We start from the raw sequence: 21,238 nt of genomic DNA, 5'->3' as shown, positions 1-21,238 counted from the left end.
ATCTGTAAAAAGAAAAGGGCGGGAAGATTAAGTTACGAATTTTTGTATGCACTTTAATGAATTTAAAAATGCACTACATAATTATTAAATTAATAGCAATACAATACATCTTGAACACGTCAATTATATAAATAAGTACAATGCATAGAATATAATTTATATCTTTTGCAAATTAGATAAATATTTAAACCAGTTCACAAATTTGCAAAATAAACAATAGAAATAATAATAATAAATCATTAAGTTATGTTAGTTACTGTATTCTATTTGTTCAATTTAACTACCTGTATACTTTACGCCTTAAAGTTTTTTTTAATAAATTAAATATAACTAAGATTTTATTTATAATTTTAATTGTCTTTTCATTTTAACTTTGAAATTAAAGTGAGATGCTTAATATGCACATGTTTACAATTAAAATTCTACGGGCATGTAATCTATAACATAAAGTCCCGTTCAAAATTTTGTTTCATGAGTTTATGGTGTTCATTATTAATCATATGACTATATTCGTCAATGCCGGTTTAGCAAATATTTCCACCGTTCCGACTTTCAAAACTACCCCGGCAAAACCGAAAACTTTTAACCTTATTTATTTATCGAAAACAGCAGCACCATCAACACCTAAAAAAACAGTTGTAATAAACAGTAAACGAACATACTTTACATCTTATAGCAACATCTATACTGATTTGTATTATACACTTGGTAGTCAAAACAGATCTCCTATATTTATATAACTATAGTTAGATAAAAAGAAAAGGTACAAATGTACAGATGCATGTAAAGAGAAATAACACATATTCTTATATGGATAGAAAGTACCATTTGAAATTATACAATTAGATTACAGATTTATTTTATATTTTAAACTATTCACAGAGCTATCTTTTTTTTATATTAAATATTTTTTAAAATAAAATTATGACAAAGTAATCTTTCACTGTTAATTTTTTAACGTAATAAAATTTATTAATAATGTCATGAGATAATAATATAACATTTAAAAAAAAAATAAATTGTAATTTTTTTTAACGAAACTAACTATTGATTTTACCTTAATAAATAATAGCGATTAAAATATCTCTTAAAAAATTATTATTTTATCAAAAATATACACATGGATTATCTCTACAATAAAAATTCAATAACTTGATACAAATCAAAACGTTAAAAAAATACGTAGAAATCTTAAAATTTGTTTGAATAGAAATTTATGTATCAATACACTTTTTGATTTCGGCAATAATAAAATTATTTGACTATCAGCATTTAAATACATAGAAAACTATTTAAAAAATTTTTAATATAAAAAAAAAGATAACTTAATAGAAGTAAATGTTAAACACAATAACTGTTACAAACTAAAGTAAATTTTGTTTCTTTTTAAAAACTATACAGTTCCTTACTATTTCAAAGAGAAAATAAAAGTAGTCGCGAATTCTAAAAAAATGTATAATGGGAGTTGCACTTTATAATATGCAACTTTGTACATAATCGACATCAGTGAAAGACAACCATCTTATAGCATTTACTGGAACGTATAAACTATATTTTCTGATATATTATTAAATATAAATATGATGAATATTAATTTTTGTATTTATAATATTAATTTTTTAATTATTAGAACATTTAAATGTTTATTTATAACCATTATTTATCCTTATATTGCATATTTAAAAACGAAAATAAAATTATGAAAACCAATGAGAATACTAGTTCTAAATATTTTACAAAAATACCATAATGACGTTAATATATCATTTTGTAATATAACAAATTTAGTTAATCCTTATATACTGTATTTCCGTTTGTAATAAAGATAATTATAAGTGAAGTGAAATATTGTAACTAAGCTAGATTAATCCCTCATTTTTAATCCATAAATTTGTATTTTCACTTTTTACACATGCATAAAAGTTATTTTTTCTAAATTTTCAGATGTATTTTTTTTTATAAAATACTGTATTATCTTAATTTCTGACAGAAAAACCAAGTTGACCTTGAGCAATTTTAGACATCATACAAAAATAATTCATAAGCATTCAAAATTTTATGTAAGATTTCCAATTTTAAGTATGTCCAGTCGTATATAAACATATTATTATTGCTAAAATTTTATCCATAATAATGTAAATGTTAATTTTTATACACATATATAATTAAAACTTAAATACACGTGTTCACAGCAAATTGTTTGATTTAAATATTTGTTAATAGAAATTACTTTTTGCAATCGTTATCAGTGTTTAAAAAAATTAAAATCTTAAAATTTATTAATTTATTATTTTTAATGAATAAATTATTATAATTATAATGATAGTAACTAATACATTAATCCTAATATCACTAATACGCTATGCAATATGACTGAAATATGAAGAAAAAGATGTATTCTTTAGAGATTACATATTCTTAATCGCAACATTTTATTTGTTAGAAATTGAATAATCACTAATATTTGTATCCAAATAGTTTATATTAAAATTATTATAATGATTAAAATCATGTAACAAAATTTAAATATACATTTTTTATGCAAGTAAATTTTCTAAGTGTTCATCATCATTTACATCGTAATCAATCATACTATTTTTTAATATCCACCAATTATCTAAGAAACCAATGTCAATTATTCTTTGATGCAAAGTAACAAATTGAGGCTTAAGATAGGGACATATAGTTTTATAGAGTGCACACTTATTATCATAATTATTTAACCACATTATAGAAATAATTCCAAGATTTAGTCGACGCAAGATTCCTTCATTATAACATTGTTCAAGCCATTTCACATAACAAGCACTGATTGGATTTCGTATTTGTTCTCCTACTTGACCCAATTTTAAAGAACTGCTAATGACTTGCTCTCTAAAAGTAATTTCATCTGGATTATGTTTTATCCCATAATAAATTATTCCTGCAACTGAACATAATTAACATTAATATTAGTTTTAACTTAATACTATTGTTTATAATTTAATAACAAATAATGTTTTATTTAATAAGCATACATATAGTATAAATTGTAGTTTTTATAGGATGTTCTTTACTTTCTTTAGAAATATTAATAGCTACTTCTTTGTAGTCATAATAAACGTTTTTCCAATAATTTACTGAAATAAAAATATTTATAATAAAGTAGATGAATATCTTATTTAATAAAATTTTACTTAATAAGAAATATTTAATTAATATTGTACACAAACTAAATTTGACTGACTTTCCTGTATATCAAACTTTTGTATTTAATAAATCATACAAACACATAAGAACTTTAATGAGAAGTTATATTTAATAAATTAAAAATTTTATTTTCCTAATTTTTGTTTATGAATACAAACTATTCTTTTCAATATTTGATTATATTTGAGGGGATACTATTAACTATTCTATTTTATATTCAAATTGCTTAATTAAAATTTTTTATAAATATAATGGAACACATCACAAAACTTATAAACTTTTAATTGAATATCAAAAAAAAAAAAAAATTAAACTATTTAATAAAATCATTTTATGAATTTTCATCAAAATATTAATTTGTATTACAGGTATGCGATAAGTATTTACAGCATTAACCTATAAATATAAATATTGTAAAATTATAATTTCAATACACCAATTCTGAAGAAAACTTCCTTTAACTTTCTCTGCACCATGATATAATCTAATTTTAAGATCGCTTCTATAAACTTGATTAATGTTGATACACAAAATCTTATTACAAACACTTCTTTTAAATGTTCTATTTAAAATAACCGTTTGTGCAAACATATTTAGTTATCTAACATCATACATGTTCTGATATCCTTTCAAATTAAAGAACGTATATTATAGATTATGTATTCACTTGATTTTTGTAAAAGTAAAGTTGATTGGCTTATTTCATGCAGCTCTTTTCAATAAAAATATCTATGAATTTTTATAAATATCAATAATTAAATGAAACATTACTTAAAGAATAAAATTGAAATTAATATATTTGTCATTTTTTGGAAAAAATAAAACTCACTAAATATTAAAAATTGAACTGTTCTAATAAACAAATAAAAACTACATTTTGTTTTGATTACTTTTTCAAAACATCATATATAATAAATAATATTACCACTAAATTCATATTAAGTATGTCATTCATAGCGAATAATCTTAATTTAAGATCGTCACAACGAATGAATTAGGATTGTCGGATACCGATATGCGCTTTTGAAATATGACGTTCTACACAGTTTTTAAGTACGAATAATGGCAGTATATTATTACATATTATTTGAGAATTTATGAAAAATAATACATTTAATTAAAAATTAAATTAAATTAAAAATTTAGAAAATAAAGCACATAAGATAAAACTAAATTGAAATTTTATATATAAAATTTAATTTAAAGAAAATATAACTCCTGTATGCTTTATGACTTTGATTAGAATTTCCCTAAAGATTTAAAGTAAAATATTAAAGCTAAAAACATAAAAATGAGCGGTGTATAAAAATATATTGATTTGATAGAAAAACATTTATTCTTCATAACTCCTATCAACGGAAATATCTAACCAAAAAAAAAGATTTTAAATAATGAATTAAATTATATTTTTATATTGTATTGAAGGCCTGAATAAAATTTTAATTTATCAAAATATTTATTATTTTAAATATATTCTTGCACTAATTTTAAAAGTTTAGCTTCATTCACTAATATTTTTATGTATATATATTTCTAAACTTCCATTTAAGATTTTTAGAACAAAAATAATGTATTATAATATGTTTTTCATTTCTTAGCATTCGGTAAAGTTTAAAAGATAAATTAATTAGAAATTAATAAAAATTAATTAGAATCATTTTTTTTATCTCAACAAATTAGGATTTTTACTGAAATTTGCAACAAGAATAGATTTTCCAAAATTAACAATTCATAAAATTAATATTAATTTTATTTATATTATAATAGAAAAGTATCTAATATATCTTATTGAGAAATAAAAAGATTAAATAATGTATAATTTTTTTTTTTAATATATAATTTGGTCATATAAAAAATATACCTGGTAATTTACTTATTGCACTTTCAATTATTTATTCATTTTAAACTCTACTTTAAAATATGGGATCGTTTATAGAAGATTTGTTTAATGAATTTGATTAAATGATTTAGATTAAAGAAATTGAATGCATCAACTTTCTTTTACGTTAGTTAGCTTCGTCTTCAAAATTATTAAACTGTTAAAATCGTGTACAAATCAATTTATTTGAATAAAATATTGTTTACATTAAACGAAAAACTAGACATTCTATTTAAAATTAAAAAAAATTAATTTTTCTATTCATTGTCATTATATTTATGTATAAGTAAATAAAAATATTTTTATAAAATGTAGTATATTGTATATTTCTATTTTTATAAATAAATTATTTTAAACATAACGGCACATGCGTTTTAATGCACATAGTATTTTTTAAGATTTTCTTTTAATATTTAACAATTTCATATTTTTTAATAAAAAATTATATTTAATATCCACTTCCTTAAGATTAATAAAAGAAGAATGAGGGAACTCCGAAACATAATTAACTATTAAATGGTTGATTGTATTTTATTTCCAATATTTTTTAATAAATTTAACAATTGAATATATCAAATTAGCAAGAAATTATGTCTATTGATATTTATAATTGTATTGTTATTTCATTTGATCTACACGAGATGAACTTAGTACTATCAATATTACATTATATATTCGATTAATTATTCAACAATTTTTTCAGAAACATTGAATTTTCTGTTTTTGAATGATTGAAAAAATTTTTTATCGTAATGTAAACATACCCTAATATTTAAGTCACCTTGAAATGTCATTCACTTGGTATTCGATGTAAAATTTTAAATTGATATATGAATACACTACTATTTGATTTTTTATTATTTTTTCATACATATTTATAAAATTAATAATTAGTTGCTAAAGCATGGGTGAAAAATGGTCGAGTATAAAGGCGTCAGATATTGTAATTCCTAATTTAGATGAACTATTTAACAGGGATCCTTATTTGAAACCTTATGAATACGAAATTAAAAAAAGGTACAGCGAATGAGTTTATTATTGACAGATTACAATTATAGAAATAATTTTTTGCAATACACACTCTTATATTTTAATTATTTTGTATCATTATCTTATTTAAAATATATTCAAAATACAATATTAACATTATTAAAAAAGAAATTCAATACTGTAAGATAAAAGAAATAAAAAAGTATTTTGTAATTTATTGGAATTATTGAATCTTCGACAAAAAGAATTAAGTAATCAACTCATTGATTTTTAAATTGTACATTATAAATTATATAGTTTATAAATATAGATTTTAGATTACATGGTTATTAATTATAATTCAATACAAATTTTATATAAATTATAATTAAAATATTAAAATGAACAAAGCATTGGTAAATTATAAATTGAAATTATTTGTATGACCAAATTATTAGTAATTTTTATTTACATAAAGAAGTATGTAGAATTTATAGATATGATAAAATTAATGTGTATTCTTGTATTTTATACTTATTAAAAATAAATTGGGGAAAATATTAAATCCTAAATATTTAAAAGTATCATTATTAATAAATATATGAATTTTTATCAAGTAATATTAAAAATATGTCAATATGTTAAAGCTAATATTTATCAGAATTTGAATTTAATATTGATTAAAAATTAATGTAAAAAATATCAAATAATTTTAATAAGTAAAATAACCTAAATAAGTTACATATTTATATTTACACATTGTTTAACATTTTAATTTATACATTAATAAAACTTTTTATAAGTTTTTTGTTGTAATACTTTAGATATACTTAATAAGTACGTAACTTTTAATCTATAATATCAGTTCGGCTATTATAATATAATACAATATTTAATACACTACAGTCATTTAAAATTTTAATTCTTTTATCAGTTTCATTAATTTTTTGTAACATCTTTGTTTTATTAGTAAATATGATAACAATTTTAAAGAAAATATATTATTTTATTATTCTATTAATAATGAAAACAATGCTTATAGATGATTGCATTTTATTTTGTAAAAATTATTAGTCAATGTCCTCAGTAATTAATAACTTACATAAATACAAATACTTTTAAATTAATTTTTTTTTTCAATCATTAAATTTAGTTTAAAATATTTCTACATTGTTTAAAAAAATATTTATACTTCACTACACTTAGATTGTTACTATTTTTAAAATATAAATTATACATATATAATAAATTTATAAGATACATAAAACAATAATCATTAGTTTAATTTTTATCATTTTTTATATTATGTAATCAGTTACTCAATTCATGTTTATTATATTTAGGTATGTTTAATATCTGACATTTAAAAATAACTAAATAATTTTATTCTTTCGTATATATATTTTTAAAAGGAATTTAAAAAATTTAATGGATGCATCCATATTAATATTAATGATAATCATAATAACAATGAGAGCATATTGAACAATTTAAGAAACAATATAACATTTTTTAAATAGAGCCTTTGGCAAACGTTGTTTGCTGCCATAGTAATTCTAGATAAAAAAGTCTAAATATATATTTAGAATATAATGTAATATCTCAAATTTAATTTGTTTTGTTTAATAAAATTTTTATTTCTAGATTAAATAAATAGATAAATTTAAATTACAAAGAAATTTATGAAAGATCTGTGCAAATGGCATACAACCTGTTAATATTTTTAACAGTGTTTTCCTTAAATTTATCTAACTTTCAGTGTATCGGAATATGTAGTATCACATTTAGCAAGACTCCTGTTTTTACTTTTGAATAGTAGTAACAAATTTGAAACCCAGTACAATTTGATACTATTATAATTTTCAACAAAAAAATGTAGATTCTACAAGATTCATTATATTTTATACTTTTTATCGAGGATAATAGTAAACAAAGATATATGCAACCATTAATACTAATGAATAAAAGAAAGTATAGTATAAAGTAAATAATAATAATAATAATATCAGACTATCTCTTAAAAACAACATTGTGAATTATATAAGACATCTTTGTTGCGTCAGATATATTGTAGGTACAATGAAAAATTCTGTATTATAAAATTCTTAAAAATATACTTTTGATGGTTTATTAGTGGTAAATTATTCCTTTCTAACAGTGACTGAAGATCTTACAAAATTGATATTAAAATCTGCATTATAACATCTCTTGCAATAATACTAGAGGCAGTTAAATATATATATATATATATATATATATATATATATATATATATATATAATGAAAAAAATGTGAATATATATTTAAAATTTTTAATTTAATTTTCTTAGTTTACATAACACATGTATCTATGTATGCATCCATATATCATATACTATACATAAATTAATTGTAGCATACTAAATTAATGAAGATAATACCCAATAATTAATTATTTAAAATAAAATTGTGCATGTATGATATAATTTTTTTATAACATATTTTTTTTTGGAAAATGTATGATTCCTACAAGAAACTTGAACATTATTTTTAAATTGTTTGATGAGATACTTTTAATTTATTTTTTTAAATATTCTAAAATATATCTACTATTGTTTAAATGAATATAAAAAATTAGAATATAATAATTCTTATTATATATGCAGATATATATTGTAAAATATTTTATGAATAATTTTACTTTGATATAAATTCGTTATCTAATGTATTATAAATCAAGTACAAACTCTACATAGTCAGAACTAATTTATTAATATAGGATTTAGGTTTTTTCTTTTTTATTTAGCGTTATTAAATACAAATTGATATATAAACACTACGCCTTTCAGAGATACGAAAAAAACGAAAATATGAGGATCGTTTTTCTTTAATAATAGCCCTATGTTTCGTCTTGTATTTTACCTAATTCATTTACGTTCTCACATATTGCCTTTCTTATTCTTTCTTTCACTTACATATTCTTATCTCTAGTGTCTTGCTTCTGTGCTTTTTCTCTATTTTGTGTCTCTCACTTATAACTATTTTGTTCTTTTTTCTCATTCTTTTCATTCTGTTTCATTATTTGCTCTTTATGATTATCTGATTGAAGACTGACTTATTACTCATTATAATATAATATATAATATATATGTAAGAGTAAAATTAATTCTATTATTTACAATTTAAAAAGTTTATAAATACCGACTTCTACTAACATTTTCAGATACGCTTTATTCAAAGATTATTTAGAGAAAATAGAATCTGAAGATAAAGATTTAGATAAATTTACTAGATCATATACGGAATTTGGTATTCATATTAACGAAGATAATTCTGTCAGTGGAACAGAATGGGCACCAGGAGCACAAGAAATTTACCTAACAGGAGATTTCAGTAAATTAATATTTTTATGAATAATATTTTAATTTTTGCTTTGAATTAATTATATTTTCGTTTCAAGATGTTAGTTATTATATTCAATAGTAATCTGTATAATCGTGATATTTCATAAAATATTTAAAACAATTTCTTTTAAATTCTTGTTTATATTTTTTATATATCAGATATTGTTTATAATAATAATAATTAGGATTAGATAGGTAGAATAAATATCGACAGTGTGACTAGAGGCTTATTAGACAACAGAATATTTTTTATGTAAATTGAAAACACTTACATTTTAAGATTTATGTATTTAATTCATTTATCGTTATATTATAAATATTCTATAATACGATTTTGTTCATAGTTAAGAATTTAACTAAATACAAAATTTCCATATATTACCCATTATACTGCTAAAATAAATAGAAAAATACTGTATAAGTAACAAATGAAATAGAGTAATATCCTCAATTATTAAGAAACACTAGTTCTGTATTAAAATTTAAAACATTTATAAATTTTAATAAAATAAAATAATAAAATAAATAAATTTTTATTTGCTATTAAAAATTGTCATAGTTTAATCATCTTGGAAATGTATCATGTACATATATTAATTCATTACATTTAAGAGCCTTAAATTGTCAGTGTAACATTAATTAAAGAATTAAGTTTATTGTGTGATATAATAAAAATATAGTTATAGTATAATTTTTCGAGTTTTAATTATTCAATCTTAAAAAATTATTTGTTATGCACATACTGAATTATGTGTATGTAGCAGAAAATAGACAAAAATAGAAAAATTTTCCATATCAATAAAAGCATAAAAAGTAAAATCATTCTTATGTCTCACTCATCGGAAATTTATAAAAAATATTTCTAATACAAGAAATAATGCGAAATAAAAAGCTAGTTAATTGAAAAAAAACAGGAACAAAGTATTTATAAACCAATGAAAAAACTACGTTAGTTAAAATTATCTGCAAAAAAATAATTCCTAACAATTATAATAATAATAGCCGCATTGAACTGTACAATTTATTGAACTAATCGATACAGCATTTAGCAGGAAATTAAATGTTTTACTATATAAGGAAATTAAAAAGTAAAGGTAAATTATGATACAAAACTATTTGTAACTACTGGGAACTAGCTTCTACATTTCCACAATCTTAACTGAAGGATGAATTTCACGTATACATCGTATATAATACTCTATTACATATCTCAAAAAGGAAAAGTGTAATCTATATAATGTATTTTTAGTTGTCTTACTGGCATACCTATTACCTTAAGTACAAAATTACTTAGTCATTTCATATAACAATAAATGCAGATATTTAACAGAGTGAGATATTTACAAATAGAAATAGAACAATACAAATAGAAATAAAATATTTTAAGTCAAAATAAAATCAATGTCACAAAAGCTGAAATAAATATAGTGTCAAAATATTTAATTAAAGATAGTTTACAAAGATATGTAATATAAACAACAAACAGTAAATTGCTAAATTCATGCTACTCAACAGGTAATCGTAATGGTAACGTAAATCGAATTTATATCGATATTTATTCGTATAATAATTAATATTTAGACTTTGGAATATTATTATGTGGTTCTTGGAATATCTAATTCAAATCATTCTTATAGCTGAATAAAATATTATTTTCGTTATTAATATATTTTAATTAAATTTTTTTATTTAAACACTTACTATAGATAATTTCAATCCTATGCATTCATATACGAAATTAAAGAATGGTAAATGGAAATTATATATACGACCAAACTCTGATGGAAGTTGTATAATCAAACATTTGTCAGAAATAATTATTATTATTATCGATGGAAGTGGGAACATGATTAAGCGACTTAGTCCGTGGGCAACATATGTAACTCAGTTAAATAGCGATTCAGATGATACAACATACAAACAAAAATTTTGGTATCCAATGCCAGAAGCTGTTAGTGCATCTAAAAATAATTTTCCACAAAAAAAATGCTGTATGTATAAATAAAATTATATTTTCCAGAGATATAAATTTAAATATCCAAAGCCAAATAAACCAAAAAGTCTTCGTATATATGAATGCCATGTCGGAATTGCAACGCAAGAACCACGTATTGGTACTTATCTAGAATTTGCTAAAAATGTTATTCCTCGAATTGTAAAACAAGGTTATAATACTATTCAGTTAATGGCAATAATGGAACATGCATATTATGCTTCTTTTGGCTATCAGGCAAGCGGTAACTTTGAATCAGTTGAATTATTAAAGTGAAACATAAACCATTTTAATTATTCTAAATTGATGACAGTAAATAATTTTGAGAAAAAAATCTATTTTTAAAAGTTATTACTCTGTTCATTTATATTTTTTTATGTACTAGGTTACTTCTTTTTTTGCTCCTTCATCTCGTTTCGGTACACCTGAAGAATTAAAAGAGTTAATTGATATTGCTCATAAAAATGGTATTTATGTCTTATTAGATATTGTCCATTCCCATGCTTCAAAAAATACTCTAGATGGATTAAATATGTTTGATGGGACCGATTCATGTTATTTTCATGACCGATTAGAAGGCGAACACCCAGTTTGGGGAACCAAATTATTTAATTATGCAGAATACGAAGTTTTAAGATTTTTGTTATCAAATTTACGATGGTACATTGATGAATACAGATTTGATGGTTATAGGTATATAATGTATTTTTTAATTTAATTATTTAAAGGTAATATAAATAGTGTTTATTTATATTATCTTATATTTTATTTAAAAATACCATTAATTTATAGAAGTATAATACATATCTAATTTTTATTTTAACTTCACAAGTATTTTAATGTTTTTATTCGTTGTATTAATTAAAACTTAGTAGCAAATTCTTAATAATTAAAATTATTATTTATACATTTATTAGTAAAGATAGCATTTTATCAAAATATTTAATAAATGAAGTTTGCTTAATTCATTCTTTAGTTATTATACGAAAAAAATAGAGTGGTATTCACACAATGGAAATTTTCAGATTTGATGGTGTCACATCTATGCTTTACTACTCTAGAAATTTTGAAAATCGTTGTAATGATTATTATGATAATTATTTTGGATTAAATGTTGACGTTGAAAGCGTTATTTATATAATGTTAGCTAATCATATATTACATTTATATTATCCTGAAATTATAACCATTGCTGAAGATGTAAGTGGTATTCCAGGACTTTGCAGGTAATAAAATTTTCTTAAATCACCATTAAGTTATTGGAAATTAAAATCAAAATTCAATAATTTTGAAAATTGACAGTAATATTTAATAATTTAATATTAACAAAAAAATTTAATATTAACAAATCATACCTTTTACCAATGAACGTTTTATGCCAGTCACTGTTTCGGTCTTGATGTTAAGAAAAAAACACAGAAAATTGTTGTAAAAACCAAGAGTATAGTAAAACATATAGTAAGAATTTAAATAATACGTGTATCAGAAACTAGAATAAAAATACATGATAATACACTTTTAATTACTTTTAAAGATTAATAAATCACGTTCGATATTGATTAAGAAATTAATTGTTTTTATACATTAAGAAATGAAAAGTTGATTTCTTGTTTGAATTAAAATAAAAATTAGTCACACCAACTATTAAACTATTATTAGCACGAAAACATTTTTTCGTTGGAAATATGTGCATCATCAATTAAGTGGCGTTGAATCAAAATAAACAAATGATTCAAAAATAAGAATTCTTTCATTAAAACTGAATAAATCAGCTTATTTTAAGAAGATTTCTTACATTTTATACTTTAGTGTATATATTAATTATCAATATAGTTAATCAAGAATGCCTATAGAATTTTATATTTGTTTATGATTAAGTAAGGTACTCTAATTAATTTTGAAACTCGTGATATTCTAATGTTCATCCCTTCTAGAAATATTCCAGTACTGCATTCAGTATATACTATCGTTTAAAAGTAGAGTTGGATATGATAAATTATTATCAAATATTAAGTTTGATATGAATAAAAAGTGGCTAGTGTTTTATTAGGTTGAATAAAAATCTACCTAAGTTGGATTATTTCTGATAACCATTACACTGCTTTACATAGTTCGTAAAAACAGACAAAGCAAATAATTTAACAAATCAAAAGTCTACGGTAATCTAATATTGTTATTTTAAAAAATGAAAGATAAATGCAATTATTTCACGGAGTGCTCTTATTAGTATCCTTTATAAATAATAAGGTGAATATAAAAAATCCTTAAAAAAAGTAAAGGGTAATGTTAGAATAGAATGAGTGTATCATAATTGCCCATTATAAATATAGAAAATTATAGGTATACGAGTACAATGGGATCAACCGATTTCTTAGTTCATTTAACGTGATATTATCATACTTGATTTTGGACTTGTCTTATTTGGAAAATTAAACATTTGCTTTTAAGATACATAAAATATTTGAAATTAAAAAGTTTATTTTAATTAATTTGCCAACTAATATTTGCTTGCTAATAAACTATTCTGATTGAAGGCAATGCAGAAAAATTTTATAAACAAATATAAATGTTTTGATCGAAATGATGGAGTATTTTTTAATGATATTCCTAAGAATCTTGATTTGATAGAGTACCCTTTTCAAGAACTGTCATAATAAGGTCATATTGCACAAGATATATCTAATAGTTATTATTACTGGGGGATGGGATATTAAAAAATGTATCCTATTATTTGAGTGTCAGAAATTCAGATATGTATATTAGTCTTTCAGAAGAGAGGTATTATATTATTTTAAAAAACGAATTCGTATAGCGGTAATATAACAAAGAATTCGTAATATGAAATGGTTTCTGCTATCAACTTAAACATTTGTTACAACAGAATGGGGAATGGAAAAATACAAAAGTAACTAGTTATTAATATAATGTAAAGACATGCGAGCAATAGTTTTATTAAATGGACCAACAGTTAACAGAAAAACACGATTTTACAAACGTAAAATATGCTATCTGCTGCAAAAAAAATATATATGCATATGTATATACGGTTAACTTTAAAAAACAGCTGCTATACATAAATACATCTACTTTTATATAATGCGAATAATTGTGGAAAATATGAATAAACCTTCATGCTAAGTAAAGTATGTTCTGGTTAAACGGAAATCTGCATACTCTTGTTATCATTTTTTGATGAAATAAATAAAAAATACCAAGGTACTGATTGGAACATTAAAAGGACGAGAAACCGACGATAATTACATTAATTGTTATAACTTAATAAATACAAAACCTAGTATGATAAGTCTATAAATCTTAGACATAACTAAGAACATTAAATTTTTTTAAATTAAAGTTTCATTCTTTAATATGAAGGATCCCAGTGGCTCTAAGCAAATTTGAAACATACGTCTGAATAATAAGTGTTCGAGATTGCGAGAAAAGTTTATTGCCACGACTTCCCACGGTCGTTGAACACTCGAGACGGTCAATACATCTGGAAAACACCCGTGAATAGTTAGCTTATTTATTCTCGCTTATCTAAAAACGTGCTCATGCTTTCCCGGTGCAGTTAAACTGTTATGTTGTTTACTACCTCCATGACGTATATTCTGAAAAAGTATACGAAAACTATCGAGTACAAACATTTCATAAATTTCACTGCAATCCAAAACCCTGCACGTGCGACAACAAGCAATAGATGTACGTGCGCACTCGGCTTTTTAAGACAATGCTTGCATTGTTCCTAACTACGTCGCATCTTGTCGATCGCATTGGAAAATCGACCACGCCCTAGAGGACCCTTTATCTAGCTAAGTCCCAGAGAAGGGAGAGGCGATCAATATTAAAGGCTCCCCAATTTCCGACACTTTCCCGATTAGCATATTCGGGACTGAGCCCAGAAGGAAGTGGAAATGAAGGCGTGCATAATCCATCGTGCTGCCCAAGGTCAACCTTTGATTGGATAACTAAAAGAATAAGGGGTCCCAAGTGGAACTGGGTCAGTGAACTATTTAAGAAGGACAATGTAATGTAACACCGCTTATTCCTATTCTTATTCTTCTCCTTATTGAATGGATAAGTCATGACTTACTCTCATGGTGGAGGACCAGAGACAAAGTCATTCAGCTGAGTCTAGTAAACTGTCTTTCTACGACTGTGAATCAATATACAGTTAACGTTGGTTATAACGTATAACCTATTTCTTTTACAGTAAATCATAATCTCACCAGTTGCATTAAGTGTTCTTCAATATAGGTATATCACAACGCCACAAGATTATTAAGAAATATAAAGGACATTTTTAATATCATCACAGTTAATTATCCCAACTTGGAAATAAATTGAAATAAATGGAATAAACAGCGGTAAAAATTAAATGTGTTAATTATTGAATCAGTGCATTAACCCTTCACTTGCCCAGCGATTTTCCCACATAACATGTAGTGGTTTTTTTCTAAGTTAATTTTGCACGTTTGGCTGACGAGTCGGATTAGTAGAATTAATTTTTTGAACAATAATATTAACGTAAAAATAAATAGGAAGAAATTTCTTCAAATACAAAAAATAATGACATAATGACTGTGCCAATAAAAAATTGAATTGATAAAATAATTTTAAATAAATTAATTTAATAAATAAACTAAAAATAAATTCAAACTATATTCATTTAAATGTAAAAGAATAATGTTCAAAAAGTATTTTGACTTAATTTTAAAAAAACGAAATTAACATAACATTTTAACCAATGATATAAAATTAAGATTTAATACACTGAATATTTATTTTTGTGGATTTATTTTTTATATATAAATATATTTAATTATATTTAAATATTGTTTAAATAATTCTAAAAAACCCCGAAATGTACTCTTCACACTGTAAAGAAAATTAAATGATAGCATTGTTTGATTTAAGAAAAAAATAAAATATTTGCTCATCTAAATAAAAATAAAATAACTAATAATTTATTTTCAACAATTTTTTTAATTAAATGAAATGCATCGGGTGTCGAATTGTAATTATTGCATATATTGAAATTTCACAAAGTATAAATATAACTTACAATAATGGTCGGCATTGATTTATATTTAATATATAATTAATTGATTTTTTAATTTAATTAGAATTAATAACTTACGTAATGTATCAAATTCTTTAATAAAAAATGTATAAAAGATATCTGCTATATATGTAAATTGATAAAATATGGAATATATTAAAGGTTCAATTTTTTATAATAAATTTGTCATAGAGATCGATATAATTATAATTGATGTTGTTCGCTGTATTATATAATTGTATATTCACATAGGCAAATAAAAATCCAAATACTATCATATTCTGCGCAGAACTACTTCGTGGATTAATTGTAGAAGTATTAATATATTTATATATTTTTAATATAATATATTGCTTGCTTATTATCTTTCTTTAAATGATTCATTTTTATTTTACAAATATTTTCACTACCAACAAATATTATACAAAATCTACTAAAAAAGATCGTCTTAGTATATTGTTCTTTGAAAAGTAACTTATTTAAAGATAGTTCTTGAAAGAAATAACTTATAGAATTTTTGTTGAGTTTATATTTATTGTTACTAGGCCTATAGATGAAGGAGGCTTTGGCTTCGATTATCGATTAGGAATGGCAATTCCAGATAAATGGATTAAACTTCTTAAAGAAGTAAAAGATGAAAATTGGAATATGGGTGATATAGTTTGGACATTAACTAATCGTAGATATATGGAAAAAACAGTAGCTTACGTTGAGTCTCATGATCAAGCTCTTGTTGGCGATAAAACCATAGCATTTTGGTTAATGGATAAAAAGATGTACACACATATGAGTGTGTTGAGCCCTGCAAATTATGTGATAAATCGAGGAATTGCATTACACAATATGATAACTCTTATAACACATTCATTAGGTGGAGAAGCGTATTTAAATTTTATTGGTAAGTTTAATGATCTATTGATAAAATGTTTAGTTGTATAATACTAATAATATTATTATGAAAGTTAGAATCATTGTATATACTAAAAATAAAATGTAATTTTAAATATAAAAGTTAAATGCACATTTTTCTAAATTATTATAATTATATTGTACTTATATTTAAGCAAATTAACAAATGAAAAATTATATTAATAATTTTCTTGGATAATAATTCTAAAATTAATTATATTAAAAATAACATTATTAATTCAAAATATTTCGGTTTTTACTGTATTTATAAAACAAGAATCGACGAAAAACAATACCGTTTAAATTTTTCTACTTGGTTATCAATACTTAAGATATGAATGCTTTCTTTAAACTGTATAAGAAATGTCATTTCAAAAATAGACAAAGAAATTAAATACTTCCTCATAAAAATTATAAGTGAATATAATGAGATTCTTCCGCCATTATAGGGTTTGATACTCATGTAGTAAAAAATTTAGTAGATTTAATTAACAATATACGTTGTTAAAATAGAATTATATTTATAAATTAATATCTTTGTAATCATACAATAATACAAAATGATCATGCAATACAGTATATATAAATATGCATAAAAAATAGTTTTATTCTATCATTGGAGATTATCCAAGGAATCTTTAAATAAATTAAAAATTTATTAATACATAAATACACAAATAATTTTAACACCCGATAATTTCCAGTACTCCGAGTATTCCGACAATTATTCAAAGCCCCATATTTATAGTTTCTTATACCAGGATTTATAATTTATAATAGTTTCAGTTGTGAGCACAGAATACTTAACGATATTAAATGGAACGTTTTATTATTGAAATAGATATATAATTATTTTATAATATAATGTAGAAAAAATAATACATATACATTTAAATGCATAAACGTAAAAAAAGAATTGAATGAATAAATTTAAATATGTAGAGATGAAAAGTAAATGAAAATCGAATACGAATCTAAAGGCTAGGGTACGTATTAATAAATCGTAAATCAATATTAATATGAACATATGGAAAATGACAGTGATTAAGTATTTAGTAAATAAAAAAGTCTATAAGTAAGAATAATTAAATAAGTTGAAGTTAAGTACAAGTTAATAATTCATTATGAAGTAAACACAAATAGAAATTGTTATGTTGGACAAGTTCTTTCCTTTAAAAACGCTTGTTGAAATGGCAATTATATATAATTTTGAGATTAAAATAGGTACAGAGGTTTCTGTGATATAATGATTTATATAATACTGAAGAAAATTATTTTGAATATATATAATTTGTAAGAATATGAATACAAGATAAGGAACGTCTATATGAAACGAATTAAAATTAATTAATTCAACTAATATTTATGATCTTCAGCAATTTTAACTTTGGTAAATTTATCCTTAATACTAAATTTCATTTATTTGATAAATAATTAACTTCAAAGCTCAATGGATTTGATATAATTTGACACTGTTTAAAAATCTGTTGATTTTAATTGTAATATTTAAATTGAATAAATAAATTGATATATTTAAAACAAATGGCGAAACCAAACCAATTAAAACATTTAATATTTAGATAATTATGAAAGGAAAAAAATAAATAGAGTAAGAAGATAATGGCTGACATGCGCAAGAAGATAGATCTATTAAACGGTGGATATATGCAATAAATCAAATTGATAACACATTATTATTTATAATCACAATTTAAAAAAAATAAAAGTATTGATGAATCAAGGATACTTGATTTTAATGATACTTAACTTTAACACTGACTAATCGTTTATAATTAAATTTAAATCAATATATTATATTGATTAAAATTAAATTTAATAATAATCAGTATAAAATATAAAATAAAACTAATAATAGTAACAGAAGATTGCAATATAGTTTGGATACCATGGAATGCTGCATCCTATGCCATTAGATCAATGTCAACATAATTTAGAAAATATATAATTACATTTGCAATCGAGTCAAAAAAATGTTAATAGTTACCAAATTTGATATTCAATATATAATATATAATTTATATAACAAATAAATATATAATTTATTTGTTTACCATAAGCTTCATATATTTTACTTTGTAAATTGTACTTCATAAATTTATATTTATGGTTATATACTTAGAAAACATTATATATACTTTCGATATGATAACCAATATTCTTATTTTTCTCTAGGCAATGAATTTGGACATCCTGAATGGTTAGATTTTCCTCGCAAGGGTAATAATAATAGTTATCATTACGCTAGGCGTCAATGGCATTTAGTAGATGATGAGAATTTAAAATATAAATTTATGAACAAATGGAATTCAGCAATTAATGCTTTAGAAGAAATTTATGGATGGCTTCATTCTAGTCCTGTAAGTTTTCATATAAATTAGTAATATAGTAAAATATTTTAGAATCATTATTTCACTTAAATAAATAATTTTACGTATAAGTTGCTATGTATTCGAAAATTATATATATACTTGGAATAATAAAAATAATAAGATTTATAAATATTCAAGATGAAAACTGTTTACAAATGTTAAACTTTAGCCATAATTATAATTCATTCGTTGAAATTCATTCATAGATTTATTTATTAATTATTATGCAATAAAAATATACTTCATTTGATACAAAAAGTAATTCATTTAATAATAACATAATTACTATAATTATAATTTTTGTATAATTAAAAAAAAACTATATTCGTATAATTACATTAAGTGTACAACTGTATTGCCTATATTTGTATAATTAAAATATTAAGCGTCTCCATCTCCATAATAAAATTTCCAATAGAGAATTATATGAAAAATATATTTCACTAAATGAAATAAATTAATTAAACAAATCATTCATTATATTGTTGTTTATCTATATTTTGATAGGTTAAATTAAAGTTTTAATTTCGAAAATTAAACAATCATATTAAAAACAGATTATATTATCTTATATTCAGATTATATTATATATTATATTATTATATTAAAATTAAATTATCGTTCCATTCCATTTCTTTATTCTCAAAAATATTTAAAAAAAATAGTAATACTTACTTTATAAAATTTCATTTATTCAAAAACTTTAAAATAAAAAAAATTTTTATATCAAAGAACCGATATTGCGTACATTTCTATTAAAACATGTCAAATTAAATTCAATTAAAAATCACTTAATTCAATATTCATTAAAGAATTTGATAATATAATTTCTGTTAAATCCTAATAATAAAAAAATAATATATTCTAAATGTTTATATTTGTAACTAAAAATTTTAATTATTACGGGATAGCAATATTTACACTAGCTACAAAAAATCATTGTAAATCACTAGTCACATCCACAATATGTTGTTCTTTTGTAATAAATTGAAATAACATAATAAAAATTATGATTGTTTTATATTTTTAATCTTTCATTATAATTTTATAAGTATTTAACCGAAGTCTTGATTAAATGATAAATAAATTAAATGTAAATATATTAATTATAGTTATCTAATCGAATATAGAAATACCAAGTAAAACTAATAAATATTCATATTTAAATATAAATTTTGTGAAACTCAGAATCATTTAAAATCGACATCTTTAAGTCTCTATACAAAACATATAAATATATATCTAACAAAATTAATGTATCACTTATATAATGATTAGATATGTGAATAATTGTACATTTTTTAATATAGATCGTTTAAAAGATGTAAGTAGATTAAATATATATATTTATTTATATATATATATATATATATATATATAGAAATTTTTATAAATTTGTTTTATATACTCATTTTGAAAATATATTATTAGATTAATCGTAAATACATATGTTATGTTACAAAG

The 21,238-nt window shown here is 21.8% G+C and overlaps 2 protein-coding genes across 2 annotated transcripts; one reads left to right on the top strand and one right to left on the bottom strand.

Annotated features, from left to right (window-relative positions):
* Positions 1-2,477: 2,477 nt before the first annotated feature.
* Positions 2,478-3,884, bottom strand: LOC105360557 (uncharacterized protein C19orf52 homolog). The gene is made up of 3 exons (XM_011497494.1): positions 3,624-3,884; positions 3,018-3,119; positions 2,478-2,929 (listed from the first exon to the last, which is right to left on the bottom strand). The coding sequence occupies exons 1-3, from the start codon at positions 3,778-3,780 to the stop codon at positions 2,538-2,540; spliced, it is 651 nt and encodes a 216-aa protein (XP_011495796.1). The 5' UTR covers positions 3,781-3,884; the 3' UTR covers positions 2,478-2,537.
* Positions 3,885-5,881: 1,997 nt separating this feature from the next.
* On the top strand, positions 5,882-19,783 carry LOC105365172 (1,4-alpha-glucan-branching enzyme-like). The gene is made up of 8 exons (XM_011503269.1): positions 5,882-6,085; positions 9,240-9,409; positions 11,127-11,371; positions 11,441-11,650; positions 11,799-12,106; positions 12,439-12,639; positions 17,021-17,373; positions 19,578-19,783. Exons 1-8 carry the CDS (start codon positions 5,973-5,975, stop codon positions 19,781-19,783), a joined length of 1,806 nt encoding a protein of 601 aa, XP_011501571.1. The 5' UTR covers positions 5,882-5,972.
* Positions 19,784-21,238: the final 1,455 nt, after the last annotated feature.

Source organism: Ceratosolen solmsi, unplaced genomic scaffold (genome assembly GCF_000503995.2).
Source record: "Ceratosolen solmsi marchali unplaced genomic scaffold, CerSol_1.0 scaffold10, whole genome shotgun sequence".
Classification (NCBI taxonomy): Eukaryota; Metazoa; Arthropoda; class Insecta; order Hymenoptera; family Agaonidae; genus Ceratosolen; species Ceratosolen solmsi.
Note: the sequence above shows the minus strand (reverse complement) of the source record. Positions and strands in the feature narration are given on the sequence as shown.